General features: G+C 34.0%; 2 protein-coding genes and 1 long non-coding RNA gene across 3 annotated transcripts in view; all 3 read right to left on the bottom strand.

The window, feature by feature from the left end:
- LOC133326866 (transcription factor IIIB 90 kDa subunit) overlaps positions 1-7,643 on the bottom strand; it is a 95,225-nt gene extending 87,582 nt beyond the window's left edge. The window contains exons 1-3 of the mRNA XM_061535475.1: positions 7,529-7,643; positions 7,092-7,460; positions 6,892-6,996 (exon numbers count right to left, since the gene is read on the bottom strand). Of these exons, the coding sequence (XP_061391459.1) occupies positions 6,892-6,996; positions 7,092-7,460; positions 7,529-7,601 (547 nt within the window). The 5' untranslated portion in view covers positions 7,602-7,643. The remainder of the gene's footprint in view (positions 1-6,891; positions 6,997-7,091; positions 7,461-7,528) is intronic.
- Positions 4-208, bottom strand: LOC133326867 (uncharacterized). The gene is made up of 2 exons (XR_009754208.1): positions 136-208; positions 4-102 (listed from the first exon to the last, which is right to left on the bottom strand). It is a non-coding gene; the product is annotated as an uncharacterized LOC133326867 (long non-coding RNA).
- Positions 7,644-9,787: 2,144 nt separating the features above from the next.
- Positions 9,788-13,929, bottom strand: LOC133326863 (peroxidase). The gene is made up of 8 exons (XM_061535471.1): positions 13,737-13,929; positions 13,248-13,675; positions 12,434-13,181; positions 11,282-11,438; positions 10,984-11,154; positions 10,694-10,892; positions 9,997-10,102; positions 9,788-9,872 (listed from the first exon to the last, which is right to left on the bottom strand). Exons 1-8 carry the CDS (start codon positions 13,916-13,918, stop codon positions 9,791-9,793), a joined length of 2,073 nt encoding a protein of 690 aa, XP_061391455.1. The 5' UTR covers positions 13,919-13,929; the 3' UTR covers positions 9,788-9,790.
- Between the last annotated feature and the right edge of the window lie 2,508 nt (positions 13,930-16,437).

Genomic DNA, 16,437 nt, shown 5'->3' with positions numbered 1-16,437 from the left:
GAACTATCAGCAAATTGTGATGACTTATTAGGAGCATGTTCTAGTACAGATGGAGGTGGTACTTCATCAAATTAGGAATATATTATTATAGATGATGATGAACTACAACAAATTGTTCAAACAGTGGCAGAAGACGAAGAAGAAAAGACACAAAATCAACTATTAAATTTATACACTTATATATGAAAACAAACAAAAACAACAACAACATAACAAACATTGTAACAATGGTTTTTTCTATCTCTTTCATTATAACCCTTAATCACTCACTACTTCACTCTATTTCTCTCATTAGAAACATACATACAATTATATAGTTATAAATTATATAACAAAAATCATGATAGTCATATATATATATATATATATACAGATTTAGTTTATATATACATACATATAACTCTTACTTTTGGATAATAATAATAATATTTGAAATAAAAACAAAACTATATTCTAAAATAAAAACAAACAAAAAAATAAAACAACAAAGTAATTCAAATAATGCAGGACAAATTAATAAAAACACACAAGAACTTTCTCATACACACAAACACCACCCCCCACACAGACAAACACACATTCATAGAGAACAAACATAGAAAACAAGATTTCAGCAACAGAAATGGAAACATGAAGGGAACATTAAAGTCTGTTAAACATCCAAAACCTATTAATATAATAAAAAATCGAAAACTGATATAAATACTATTATGAAATACTTAAGCAATATTCCAAAAAATGAAAAAAGAAGAAAAACAAGACACCACTAAAAACAATTTTTATCGAAAAAAGATAATAAATCATAATTTCATATTGCATTATTTCTCACACCCTTTTACTCATAAAAAAAAAATGAACAACAACAAAAAAGACATTTATAAATATATAAAATTTATATACAACCACAACAACAATACAGTTGCAATAAAAAACTATTTTAAAGAATATTGAAGAAAGAATACAAAAAGTCGGCCAATGTCGATTATTATTAGAACCTACACCACCACACCATATCTACACATTTTTTGTTACAATTTTCAACATTATTTAAAGATCAATATTTGTAAACGAATTGGTGGTAGCATTTACAGAGGATCAGTTAGGGAATATTTTGAGAAGAGCAGCCAGTGAATAGATGGAAAAAAATTGGAGAATCTTAAGGAATTATAAAAGATCAGAATATAGAACAGGATACAGAATAAAGACGAGCTTACAAGATCCATCTTCTTAGACGAGCATAAGGCCATCTAATAACGAGTATAAGGTCAAAATGACAACCTTTAAAGTTGATGAAATAATTTACGTCTTATTGGCTACCTGCAGGGAATATTAAAATATTAAAGACCACAAGTCAACCATTACAGACGACCTGAAACATGAGCTTTATAAACGACCCAAGGGGGGAGTCCATAAGTAATCTATGGGATGTTTTAAAATATGAGCTGGAGGAAGTCTTTAGAAGGTTCTAAAAACTAATTTAAAGGGAGTCTATAGGAAATATAAAGGAAGTCGAGTTATATACTCTTTACAGAAGAGCTTAAAGAATCCTTTTAAGTTTTTATTCACCAGCTGAAGGAAGCTGAAAAAATTCCTTGTAGGCAAGTTGACGGGCTGACTTTATATACGACCTGAGGTGAGTCTTTATAGACGAGATAAGTGAGCCTTTATAGGCGAGCGAAAGGGAGTCTTTATAGACGAGCGAAAGGGAGTCTTTATAGACGAGCGAAAGGGAGTCTTTATAGACAAGCGAAAGGGAGTCTTTATAGACGAGCGAAAGGGAGTCTTTATAGACGAGCGAAAGGGAGTCTTTATAGACGAGCGAAAGGGAGTCTTTATAGACGAGCGAAATGGAGTCTTTATGACTTCATTGGGGTCCAGCAGACCTATGTATCAAAAACCAGGAGAAATTCATTAGATACTGCCTATAGAAAGATTTCACAAAGTCCATCTAAACGAGACTTATAAAGACAACCAGAGGAAACTTTTTAAAAACGATTACACCACGAATATGTCTCAGAAGGGATCTATAGTGACATCGAATATTTTACAACAATGACCTATATGAGGAGCAAGATGAAGTCCTTCCCGATGAGCAGAAGATGACTTTTAAGTACGAATAAAAATAGGTTCTTATTGATATGAATAAGAACAACTGTCCACTAAAAAAATATTATTTTTGGGAGAGCAGGAGGAAGTTATTCTCGATGAGCAGAAGGTGGCATTTAAGTACGACTAAAAAATGACGTCAAAAATCTATGCTTTAGGGGCAGTAGAAAGACTTTGTAATACGACCACGTTGAAAGTAGTCTTAATATACGTTCCGTAATCACAATCATTATAAAGAACCCTAGTAAAGTCATAATAGGCGGAATTCAAATTCATATTGAACAAGTGGGGATTCCTCTTTCTACAAAACCTAAAATAATTTGAAACTCTATGTAATACTACAGTAATGGCTTCTTAATATACTTTCCGAAGCCAGTTTTGATAAGCGAGATGAGAGACCCCTGGAGGCAGCGTTCAAATGTTAAGCAAATTGTTAAGCAGAAGGAAGTCTGTACGTCTACTAATTGATATTTTAGAAAATCATTGCAAGTCTCGATCAATTACAAATAAAACATCTGATCAATAATTCCACCAGTGTGAAAACACAAAGCAATTTAAATATTAACTCTGTAACCGGCCAATTTATATACTAACTTCTTCTTAAAATGATTCTGGCGCTAATAGATGTTAATCAATCATTTGGCAAATTTTCACTTCCTGTTTATTCTGGCAAGAGTATACATCATATCTTAACTGATATTTGCCGTTAGAACATACTTTTTTATAAATAATTCTGCATTGTTACGTATTTAATGCACACCGTCTAAAGGCGGGCTTGCCGGCTGCAGATAAATCCAAACAACAAAATATGTGGTGTAGGGTATATATTAGACACACATACATACACAAAAAGGCAATCAATTACAAAGAAATTACCAAGAGAAAAAAATATACAAAACAAAAATTAAAAAAAAATATTGGAAAACTCTAAAAACTGGGATCTTTAAAAATAATTAGATGAAAAATTAGAAAAACAAAAAAATATAACTTCTATGAAAAAAATATATACATATATACTATATATATACAAAAAGAAATTGGTACATACATATATACAAAATATATAATATAAATATACATATTTAAATTTATTATTATTATAAAAGAAAAGAAAACAACAAAGTCATTTTTCATTAAAAAAAAGCAAAGAAAAAAGTTATGATATTACGTTAATAAAAAAAGAATAATGTAGAATTATCCTTGAATATAGAATATTTGACCAGTTAACAAAACCTAAAAAAACAAGTTGAAAACAAAAAACCATTAAAACATTTTATTGAAACTCGAAACAAAAAATTACAAAAACGAAAAAGAAAGCAAATATTTATGCCAAAACCCATACATGGAATGAAAAGGAAGAAAAAAAACGTATGATACACAAGCGAACGAAAGGTACTTCATTAAAAACAAAAATAAACAATATAATTAACCTTGTAATTCCCAGGATTATTATAACCATTTTAGTAGGTAAAACCCATAATATACACTGCATTTTATAAAGATTTTTTTGGGTTATTAGTAGATTTTGATTCCAAATATTATTGCATTTATAGTAGTGGTTTTTTGCTTTGTTTTTTTTCTATCCTAGACATTTCCTCGCAAATATACATATATTGTTCGTCACGTTATCCTAATATAATATATTTACATATACGTTGTTTTCTTATATTCTTATTTATCCTAAGTTTATTTGTTATGTTTCTTATTTCCAGTTTAGTTTTTAGTGCCTCCATGTCTTTCTTATTGTACTGAACTATGTATACAAAAAATATTTCCAATATATTTTTTTAAATAAGTATGTTTCACCCCCATACATACAATGAATTTAATTATTATAATCTCCTAAACAAAATCATTAAATAAATACATACATAATTTTTAGAAATTTTTAAATAAAAATGTAGAATTTTTTTTCGTTTATGGGAAAATGTAAGTATGAATTCCTAAACGAATGACTCAATGTAATTTTTAAAGCATACACGCTTCAGCAAAATCTTATACCAAATGCCGAATTTTGGGGGTAGATTTATATGAGAGCTACCCTGAAATTTGGGTCAATATTAATATTTCCACAGACGGACATACGTAAATCGATGGGGTCATCGGTGAATATTTCGAGATGTTGCAAATGGAAAGACAAATTTTAAATACACACCACCTTATGGTGAAGGGTATAACAAGTAAATTCCAATTCTGCCTCATTAAGGAGTACGGCAGTTTCCGACTAAGCCAACGAGCAGTCCAGCCGGCATAAACCTCAATGACGAACGGGGAGGAGATTGCTAATGTCACTGTCATCAACACCTTACCCTCTAGTCAAGAAGGGACGTCGTTGATGATGTGAGATATTCCAAGGTGGAAATTGCTGAGGCAGACGTGCAAAGGCTTCTGCAGCCAAACGTACCAAACACAATGAAGTAAGGCGGAGGGCATTTTGCTATTGTCAATGATTCGGTAACCAACCTGTAGTAACTTCAATACGATATGCAAAATTTTGTCTCAATCGGACCAATATTTACATAAAATCGGACGAAAATATATATGGGAGCTATTTTTTAAATCTCAACCGATTTCAACAAAACTTCGCATACATCAATCTGGACCTAATTCAGTACTTCGTGAAAAATGTTGTCTCAATCGGACTAATATTGGCAGTATGGTGCTTCATTTACATAAAATCGGACCTAATTCAGTACTCTATGCGAAATTTTGTCTTAATCGGACCAATATTGGCAGTATGGTGCTTCATTTACATAAAATCGGACGAAACTATATATGGGAGCTATATCTAAATCTCAACCGATTTCAACAAAACTTGCCATATATCAATCTAAACCTAATTCAGTACTCTGTGCAAAATGTTGTCCCAATCGGACCAATATTGGTAATAAGGTGCTCCATTTACATAAAATCGGACGAAACTATATATAGGAGATAAATCTAAATCTCAACCGATTTTAACAAAACTTCGCATACATCAATCTGGACCTATTTCAGTACTCTGTCCAAATTTTCATTTACATAAAATCGTACGAAACTGTATATGAGAGTTATATCTAAATCTGAACCGATCTCAACAAAACTTGGCATATATCAAACTAAACCTAATTCAGTACTTTGTGCATAATATTGTCTCAATCGGACGAATATTGGCAATATGATGCTTCATTTACATAAAATCGGACGAAACTATATATGGGAACTACACCTAAGTATGTTTTTACACTGTCTTTTTGTACACGGTTTTGATATAACACGGTTTGAAAATTGAATATTTTAATTTTTTTAGACGATTTTATTCCATTTAGGACGATTTGAAATTGTATGTCAAATTGCGAAGTATGTTCATATCACAAAAAAGTATTTATGAAAGAAAAAAGTCTGAAACCATCGATAGTATCGATAGTTTGCGAACACTAGCTTAAAGATTTAAGTGAATTCCCCTTTAGAGCTTACAAACAATTTTTAATGGTCAAAGCAAATGTGAATAACACTAATTTAGGGGAATTCCCTTTATGTATAAGATCAATGTCTTTTTTTACACGGCTTCTTCTGGAACCAATCTACCGTGTAAAACAGAAATCTGAACCGATTTTATCCAATTTCAATAAGTGACATGTGGCAAATTTCATCCAAATCGGATCATAAATGCGGCCTGTACTTTGTTCACAGAAATACATGGACGGACGGACAGACCGACATGCATAAATCGACTTAGGAAGTGATTCTATGCATATTCTCAAAAGGAACCATGGGTCTATCTCGAGTCTTTTTGTGTCTTACAATCATATGCACAAAGACATAATACCCTGTATCACAGTGTGGTGAAGGGTATACAAATATACAAATTTGAAAGGATAATGCGACTAAAATTTTCAAAAATACCTAATAAGCGAAACATGAAATGCTATATTGCAACCCCTCTGAAATTAAAAAAAAATGTGCCTAGAACGATTTATATACCTGTAATGCGATTGGACATTTATATGGCGGCCATGTCAAACAACTGACCTATATTGAGAATTTTCAGCCTTAATAATATCGGCTATATCAAAACGTGAACTTATATTGAAAATATATTGCGAATACATTTTTTTACCTTAATAATATCGATTATAAAGGTGGCTATATCAAAACGTGGACTTATATTTTATATTTTTACTCTCCAGGCAATAGGATGAGTTGCCTTACAACCATTTCTTCGAATATAATATGGATTCGATTAAAAAGTTACGGTATACAATCAATGGATAAAATCGGATACTTCATGCGTTCAAAATAAATTTACATTTTTTTAATTTGGACGCTTTGTGGAATGTATTAGAAGAGGAGGAGTTGCCTTACAAAATTATTACATTGTCTTGAATATAACAACCATGAAATTAGTTTTAGAAAAAAAAACAAAATTGAAAATTAAAAAAAAAATAGACTTGTTAAAAATATTCGGTATTTTAATACCGAATTTTATAATATAAATTCAGGAAATTGCTGGTCATTTCTGGTCAGGAAAGTCAATTAACGACATTTTCAAAATAAATTTACATTTTTTTAATTTTGACGCTTTGTGGGAGGTATTAGAAGAGGAGGTCGGATTGGTCTCAAGATTGAATCAAATCGGACAAATCAAGGCGTAAGGATAATTAAATATTCAGACCGATAACAATTTGGACCAATACAACTGATTAGCAAAAAGAAAGGTTCAGAATCCCGTCTTCATATTCAAATCCATAATACTTTCTAGCCTTTAACTCAATAAGTTAAATTATATGGACTTTTTTCACTTACCAACTGATGGAATATTAATGCACAAAGCATTTGATAATTTTAAGTAGGTTCTACCGAGTTCATAGGAACATATTTGCTGTACATCACTTATATCAATCAATAAATCTGAAACACAAAGAAAATAAATTGAAATAACTAACCTTTCTAGGGATAATTTATTAACACAAACTCTTGCCTCCACTTATACGATCATTACTTACGTGATGTTCCTTCAGTGCGACAAGTTATATAGACACACGCAGCATATATGTGAGTACTCTTACGACCGCGGGTTAAATGACGCATTAAAGCCATCTTAAAGAAATTCAAAGCCGTATCGATGTAATGCTGTGTCAACTGTAACTGTTGACACAAATGCGTTATTTCCCGTTTGGCTTTCTTCAGTGTCACTTCACGCGATTCGGTGCCGCTGCCAACTTGGAATTTACCATAGCCATAGTTGGTGGCACCACCTGAAGATTCAGCCGATACAAATTGACCAATAGCCGACGAACCATGGCCTACCTCTTCAAATTGTATTTCCGATACAATCAAAGAATCCTCAAGAACCGAACCGCAATTTGTACAAACTGTAATTGAAAATATAAACAAATGAAACAACCCATTCCCAACAGAGATATTCATTAATAAACATTACCTCGATCACCACGTGCATTATCTTCTTCGATATCGGTGGAACCACAATTACGACATTTTACACCCGACGACATTATGTTCCGTTAACGTTTATCTTTCGATTCAGAAATTCAATTATTGCTCGATTTTAACGCGTTTCAAAAATATTTTGCAAAGATTCATCCGCCGTATGCACCGCTTTTTGGCAAAACAAACGCAACACATTCACACACACAAACAAGCAAACAAACTGACATCAACATGTCCAATCAGATGTTTTCCTCACACACAATAGAGTTGTGTCATTCCGATAATGAACGAGTTCAAAGTAATGAATGATTCACGGTTATGAACTATGAAAACGAGATATATAATTTTTGTTCGTATGCATTATTAGTCGAATGGATTTTTTAAAAATCGAGTTTTAAATTCCCTTTCCAAGGATGATATCTACATATTGTTAAGAAAAAATTATATATATGAAATACTCAAGACCAATATTTTATGTTTTTATAATCAAGTGGCTATGCGTTATTTTTTAGGTGTAAATACGGCCAAGAAAACATAACCTTTTATTGAGGTCAACAATTGCTAACACAAAATAATATTTGAAAAGCTGTTACTGGCGGCGAGGTGAAGGGAATCTCTATAGAAGAGAGTCTCTATATAAGAGCTGTCTCTATATAAGAGCTGGAGTAGGAGTCTCTATAAACGAGCTTAACCAGTGGATCTCTATAAACGAGCTGAAACTGGTATTCTCTTTTTAGAAGTGCTGAAACAGGCATTCTCTATAGACGAGCTGAAGGGAGTCTCTACAGACGATCTGAATGGAGTATCTATAAACGAACTGAAGGAAGTCTCTATAGACGAGCTGAAGGGTATATCTATAAACGAGCTGAATGGTATCTCTATATACCAGCTGAAGGTTATGAAATTCATTTGGGTAGCTGCGAATTAAAGGATTTTCAGCAGTTTTTGGAGAAGTGGTTCAATGATATGCCTGTAGTGGGAGACTGATATTCTCATCAAAACAAATTGAGGAATGTAGGTCATTCCGGTATAGTCAAGTAATTATTTCGGCTTACTTCTGGAATGATTCTCTCATGACAGATCGAAGCTACTCCTCAAATCAAGGAGAACTATCGATAAATGTCTGCAATTTGTTTGCCCAACGGGACAGAAGCAGAATAAGGGACAATTTTTATAATCAAGACAAATTTTAAATTCACCCAGAAGTTCACAATGAACGATCCAGATGGTGTAGTGAAAGACTTCCCGATTTGATTTGAGCCATCGTCATTTAGGAAATAACGAACGAAGATCAAAAAGACAACCCACCCTGATGATAGCCCAAATACGACTGAAAATAAAATGAAGACAGGGATTTGTACCCAATGGAAATCTTCGAGGGCGTCAACCAGTTCCAGAAACTCAGAACACCACTTATGCCGGTAAAACTAGGGGTGACTTCTATATCTTTGGGGAACATTCCAAGGCCTATAAACATGGAATTCAAGGCCACTGAACGTGGATTTTTAGAGTTTATTTTAAGGGAAGCATATCTTTACGAATATGTTTAGAAAAAATATTTTTTAAAAACATTAAAAAAATACGTGAATTGTGGAAAATATTCGTGGATTTTTAAAGGATATTTTAAAGAAAATTGTTTTGGATTCTTAAAGAATATTGTAAGGATTTTGGATTTTTAATATACTTCAAGGAAAATACTTCTGCATTTTTATGACTATTTGAAGGTTCATATTCGACTTTGAATATTTTAAGTAGATATTCATGAGTTTTTAAAGAATATTTTAAAGAAATAACCGTACATTTTTAAGCTATATTTTTACTAAAAAATAGTAAATTTTGAAGGAAATCATTCGTGGGATATTAATGGACATTCCAAAGACTATAATAATCTCTTTTTGAAACTATTTTAATAAACAAACACAAAGCCAATATTATGAGTATAAAAATATATTTATTTATTTAATTCGTTTATAAGAAGAAAAACTATTGATAATATATTTGTACAATTAATATAAAGTGTATTTAAATTAATATTTACAATTGCAGCTATGTAGAATGAAATATAAAAAAACAATACAGTAACGGTATGATTTTGTTTTCATAATACTTTCGAAACATCATTTAGATAAGTGGGATAAGTATAAAAATATATTTTAATAACAATTTCATTTTAGATAGAAGGCAAAATCACCCTTTTAATTAAGGAATATTAAAAAATAAATACAATTTGTTAGTGGTGTTGGTGTTGCAGTTTTTATTTGCCATAGTGGGGTTTCTTGTCAATCCATTTGGTCAAATCGACTTGCGGTATATTCGAACATGGCACAACGGGATTGCTGTTGAGAAAAAACAATATAAAATATTATTTATTATATATTATTAACATGGTAGTAAATATAAAAAATATATATTTTTATTTATTTTATATTTATATTAAGAAGCAATCTACATTGAACTTACCTTGGTGAAACCAATAGGAAAGCCTTCTGTTGCATAGACTGAATATTATTGGCATTGTCACACAGTAGACGAGCCATACTAGCTTTGCGAATTTCAGCCAATTGATCTGGAAAAACGAGAAGAACATCATTAGGAATTTATAGATAAACTGAGGGTGTTGTTTTTTCTTAGTTTTTGGGTCTGTATAGAACCTGAGGGGAGCCTCTATAGAAGTTGTGAAGGCAGTCTTTATAGACGAGCTGAAAGGGAGTCTTTATAGACGAGCTGAAAGGGAGTCTTTATAGACGAGCTGAAAGGGAGTCTTTATAGACGAGCTGAAAGGGAGTCTTTATAGACGAGCTGAAAGGGAGTCTTTATAGACGAGCTGAAAGGGAGTCTTTATAGACGAGCTAAAAGGGAGTCTTTATAGACGAGCTGAAAGGGAGTCTTTATAAACAAGCTGAAATGGAGTCTTTATAGACGACCTGAAAGGGAGTCTTTATAGTCGAGTTGAAAGGAAGTCTTGATAGACGAGCTGAAAAGGAGTCTTTATAGACGAGCTGAAAGGGAGTCTTTATAGACGAACAGAATAGACTCTTTATAGACAAGCAGAAGGGAGGTTTCATAGACGAAAAGGAAGGGTAAAGTATAGCTAAATGGAGGCCATAAAGTCTGCTTGAGTTTTTCATATTTTACCCATCCTTCGTTTCCAACTTACCTGGAGTAAAACCAACATATTTTTCACCATTCTCAAAGAAGAAACGATCACCAACACGTGTACGATAGAATTGTTCAGTGAGTATACACAAGAATGTGGGACCAGCCAATGCGCCAGCTACATGAGATTCCAATGAACCACCTACGGTTATTTCAACATCTTCGTGGCTGGGATACAATGTTTTCAGTTTTTCAATGATCTATAAAATAGAAAATGAAAGGAAATGGTATTGCATTCAAATTTGTTCATGCTTTTGTTTTTCAAAATATGTGTTCTGTTTTTAATCATACCGCACGATCAATTAGGTCAGCATAATCCTCCCAACTCTCAGCTCTTCGCAGGCCACAGAATTGTCTAAAGTCATTGTAGGAGGCCAAACCATGGTCACGATTACGTTGAATATCAATAGCTCTCAAATCGCTGCCAAATGGCATATTACGTCTGAATAAGAAGTGTTTAATCTGCAACGGGAAAAAATAACAAACATAAACAACCATAAATAACATTTTAGTAAAGGGTGGTGGTGTCGGAGTAATGACAATTCCAACAGAAATAAATCACGGCTATGAAAACATTCAGTTGACTTACCTCTCTGTCGAAGTTAATGTCGGTTAATTCTTCTGGCTGTGTTGAGTGTCCACGTGTTAGTGAATCAAAGTTGTCGCCAACTTCTATGATGCCGGGACGATTGAACCAGTCACTTAGTCGCAATGAGCCCAAAACTGATCTCAATTCCGATAATAAACTGCACGAAATATGTAAAGACACAAAGAGACAGAATAACAAGATTAGCAGGGTCAAACATAGCGGCGAACATTCATTTAATTAGAAAATCGTTAGTGTTTTTGGGAAATAAATTAAAAAACGGGATGTCATAATAGGGAAATCTAATGACTGGTTAAACAATTACAGTACAGTTGGCGGATTTTCCCACCACTTTATTGAAGCGGACATTCGCGAATGATACAGGTGTTCTACGGATAGTTTTTTATTGTATTTTCAAGACCAAACGAAGACCTCAAGAGGTCGACAAATGAAAGTTCTATGGAGGAGTTTGTATAGACTTACGTGTCTTTATAGACGAGATGGAGAGATTCTTTGTAGAGGAGTTAGAGGGAGTCTTTATAGATGAGATGTATGGAGTATTTTTAGACGAGCTGAAGGGAGTGTCTGCAGACATCCTGGATTAAATTTAGACTTATTTCAGACGGGCTGAAGGAAGGAGAAGGCCATCTGAGTTTTTATAGACTAGCTGAAGCGAATCTTTATAGACGAGCTGCAGGGAGTCTTTATAGACGAGCTGAAGGAAGCATTTATAGACGAGCTGGTGGAGTTTCGACTTATTTTAGACACGCGAGTTTCTCTAGAAGGACTGAGGGGAGTCTTTATATACGAGTTGAAGGGAGTTTCTCTAGAAGGCCTGAAGGGAGACTTTTTATATATGAGATTAAGGGAGTCTTTATGGACGAGCTGAAGGGAGTCTTTATGAATGAGCTGAGGGGAGTCTTTATAGACGAGCTGAAGAGAATCTATACAGACGAGTTGAAGGTAGTCTCTATAAATAAGCTAAAGGTAGTCTTTATAGACGAATTGAAGGGAGTCTCTATAGACGAGCTGAAGGGAATCTCTATAGACGAACTTAGGGGAGGCTCTATAGACGTGTTGAAGGCAGTTTTTATAAACGAGTTGAAGGGAGTCCCTATTGACAGTCAAATTCTTAAAATACCACCCCATACTTACTCTAATCTTCCTTCGATTTGTGAATGGAAATACCGGAAAGCAGCTGTGGCATGTGAATTAATCACCGATGGATCAATGCTTGGATCAAAATCATTCACTGGCGCCTTTTCAGGAACTTTATAGATTAAACGATTCTTAAGCATATTTTCAGCACCCAAAAAGATAGGTAACCATTCATAATAACTGATATGTTGATATTGAGCAATATTAATTTTACGAGCCTCCTGGAACAGCGTACGATCATCAAAGTGTGGATTAAGTTTAGCCAATTCACCAGCAATACGATTATGTTCTCTCAACAAGATTGTATGTAAAATAGTCAATCCAGGATTTTGATTAACACGAATATCACCAGCTGTGTAGCATACTTCAGTTGGGTCAATGGCATCACAATCTCCGGTTACATTACGTGAAGATGGCAGCCAATCTGCTCCATTACGACGTTCAACAATCATACGACCACCTTGGAAGGCACGAATTTGACTATTTTGTTGTATGGAATTGCCATAGACCAACGATAAATCCATGTAAGAGGTGACGGTGGTCAACTGTTCGGCGGGACCACCACGATAGTCGGGACAACGTGCATCCAAATCGGTCAGGGTACGTACAAAATTTAAGCATTCCGTACCAACTTGAGAGTACACGGGATCGTGTTCGGGTACAATAATGGCGAAACAAGTTTTGTGTGCAGTGTCCAGACCCACCAAGCGACCATCATCCGTACAACAACGTGTGGGATGTTTTTCTGTAAAACAAATCAAATTAATATCTTAATTTAAGTCTATAAAATATTAATTATATGAATACTTACTGGACTGAGTACCACCAGCCTGCATAGACATATCGTGTGTCATAATCTGACCCCATTGCATGTTGATCAATGTAAATTCTGGATCGGGCACATCCATTTCTCCAAAGATTACCAAAGACACCAAACGAGCACTGGGCAACTCTTGCCCCGTAACAGAGGCTGTGGGAGAACTGATACCATCGCCATAACGTGGCGACAGTAGACGTCCATAACGTGTATTGGCCATACCCAATTGAGGACGTTCCAAATGATTACAGGACCCATCCAAAGTACGATATGTTGACTTTTCACAAACTGGCGGCGGTGCGGCACATTGTGCTCTTCCGGGTTGGGGAAATTGTGGACCATATGGACCATGTGTGGACAGCGTGACAAAAGGATTTACGGGTGCCGGAGAGGTTGGAGCAAAACCAGTTGGTACGGCATTACTGGAAGGAATATTAAAGAGTTGTGAGAACTAAATTTCTGGAAAAAACTATGAGAACTTACCTCACTAATGGCAGTGCAAAAGCTGATGCCGGAAATCCTGGTGCCGAAGGATATCTATGTTGGGCAAATGCATCAACGCCATGTTCATTGTGTAATATGTGATAACCAGTGGTGGAAACTTTTATGCTCAACGCTTGACAAATCAGTGTCAAAAGGACACCTAATTCTATTCTCCAGATCATCTGAAATGAAAATAAAGAAAACAGATTTCAGTAAAAAAGAAAATGAAATCTGCATAGAGGAGATTATATAGAGAATCTCTATTGAGAAGCTGAACGAAGTCGTTATAGACAATCTGAAGGAAGTTTTATATACGAGATGAATTTTGTCTTTATAGAAGAACTGAAGGCAGATTTTATGGGCGAACTAAATGGAGTCTTTATAGACGAGTTTTTTTGCAGGCAGTCTTTATAGTTGATTGAACGAATTGAAGATATTTTTTTTCATCAATTTATAAAAATTTTCAATGTTCAATGTTTTCATCAATTTATATAGTATAAGACACTCAAAAACCAGTAAGGAAAGTAATAAAGTCGGACTGGGCCGACCATATGATACCCTTCACCACTTTGGGTATATTGTACATATGTATCCTTACAATTATATGCCAATGTTCCCTCGAAGAACATACTCATGTCCTTCTGCAACCTATCATAAATTTAATTTCAGATTTAGACAGATTTAGAGTCGTCTGCCTACCATTGGACAAATTTATGGAAAACGATTAATGGCTGCATTTGCACCAATTTCAACAAAACCCAGTGACGTCATTCAAGTCTCAATTTGATACGTTGTGCAAAATTTCGTGTTAATCGGAAAAACATTAGGAGTTTGGTGCACAATTTATGTAAAATCTGACGAAAAAATATATGGGAGCTATATCTAAATCTGAACGGATCTTCATTAAACATAGCACACATCATTCTAGGCTCAATTCAGTACGATATGCCAAATTTCGAGCAAATCGAAGGATATATAGGGACTTTGGTGCACCATTTACATAAAATCGGACGAAAATATATATGGGAGCTATATATAAATCTGAACCGATTTTCACCAAATTTAACACACATCATTCTACACTTAATTCAGTACCTTATGCCAAATTTCGTGCATATCGAAAGATATTTAGGAACTTTGGTGCACCATTTACCTTAAATCGGACGAAAATATATAGGGGAGCTATATCTAAATCTCAACCGATATTCACGAAAGTTAGCGCACATCATTCTAGGCTCAATCCAGTGCGCTGTGACAAATTTCGTGCATATCGAAAGATATTTAGGGACTTTGGTGCACCATTTACCTTAAATCGGACGAAAATATATATAAGAGCTATATCTAAATCTGAACCGATTTTCAGGAAACTTAGCACACATCATTCTACGCTCAATCCACTACGCTGTGACAAATTTCGTGCATATCGAAAGATATTTAGGGACTTTAGTGCACCATTTACCTTAAATCGGACGGATATATATATATATATATATATCTAAATCTGAACCGATTTTCAAGAAATTTTACACACATCATTCTATGCTCAATTCAGTACGCTATGCCAAATTTGGTAAATGGTAAACCATTTACCTTAAATCGGGCGAAAATATATACGGGAGCTAAATCTAAATCTGAACCGATTTTCCCAATTTCAATAGGTTCGTCTTGGGCCAAATAGATGATCTGTGCCAACTTTCATCCAATTCGGATCATAAATGCGACCTGTACTTTGTTTACAATTTACCATGGACAGACAGACAGATGGACGGACGGACATGCATAGACTTAGAAAGTGATTCTATGCATATTCTCAAAAGGAACCATGTGTCTATCTCGTTTCCTTTGCCTATTACAAACATATATGGTGAAGGGTATAAAAAGCAACTTCTCGCGTAGGATTTTCAAAAAGTATTTGTAAAAAAAGCAACATCTCGTATAAGATTTCCAAAAAAAATTTTTAACAAATCCTCGCCTGGTATAAGATCTTCAACCACCAGATATATAAGACCTGAAAAAATATAAAAAAATCCTCGCCACGTGTAAGACTTTCAAAAAATATAAAAATATTCCACGCCTTGTATATATTTTTAAAAAATCCGTATAAGACATTCAACAAATATTTAAAAAATCCTCGTAAAAGACCTTCAACAAATATTTTTAAAAATGTTTCTCCTGACGGCAATTTTCAATGGCATAGCCCTCATATAAAAGTCTCAATACCGATTTTAGATTTTTTGAGTATCCACCTGATGTTGGATGCTATACAAATTTCTTACCGGTCGAACTTAACGACTTGTTTCAGTTATGAAAGATTCTCTCCTTAGCGGATGTAGGAACAATGATTAAATTTCCTATAAAAAATATATTTCTTTGTTTTAGTATAGAGTCCGGTTACTCACCTTCATTAAGGCCTGAATGGCTCAATCAGGAATAGTAAATACCCAAAAAAAGACAACCTTGCATTAATGCTGAATATTTAAACTAACCACGATATTACGATGTCCGCCATCCATAACAACTAATTTATGGTCTCTGCGATAGAGTCTCTATATGGTGAAACCGATTTGTTATGCTAAGAATTCCGAACATTTCAATGGAGATCAATTGGAATTTAATACGATAGAGAGACACTCAACCGGCACACAAATGGTGGCGACCATTACCATGCTTAGAATAACAACGGCATATTGGAAAGGAACTA

Source organism: Musca vetustissima, unplaced genomic scaffold (genome assembly GCF_032173495.1).
Source record: "Musca vetustissima isolate MV318-11 ecotype Yass unplaced genomic scaffold, APGP_CSIRO_Mvet_v1 utg5675, whole genome shotgun sequence".
Taxonomy (NCBI): domain Eukaryota; kingdom Metazoa; phylum Arthropoda; class Insecta; order Diptera; family Muscidae; genus Musca; species Musca vetustissima.
Note: the sequence above shows the minus strand (reverse complement) of the source record. Positions and strands in the feature narration are given on the sequence as shown.

What these genes read in the sequence shown, in the direction of transcription:
- LOC133326863 (XM_061535471.1), bottom strand. Translation starts at nt 13,918, where the DNA reads ATGATCTGGAGAATAGAATTAGGTGTCCTTTTGACACTGATTTGTCAA. An exon ending in CAAATCGAAGGAAGATTAGA is followed by an intron (nt 11,439 to 12,433) that starts GTAAGTATGGGG and finishes TATTTCGTGCAG; the next exon opens with TTTATTATCGGAATTGAGAT. An exon ending in ACATTAACTTCGACAGAGAG is followed by an intron (nt 11,155 to 11,281) that starts GTAAGTCAACTG and finishes TTCCCGTTGCAG; the next exon opens with ATTAAACACTTCTTATTCAG.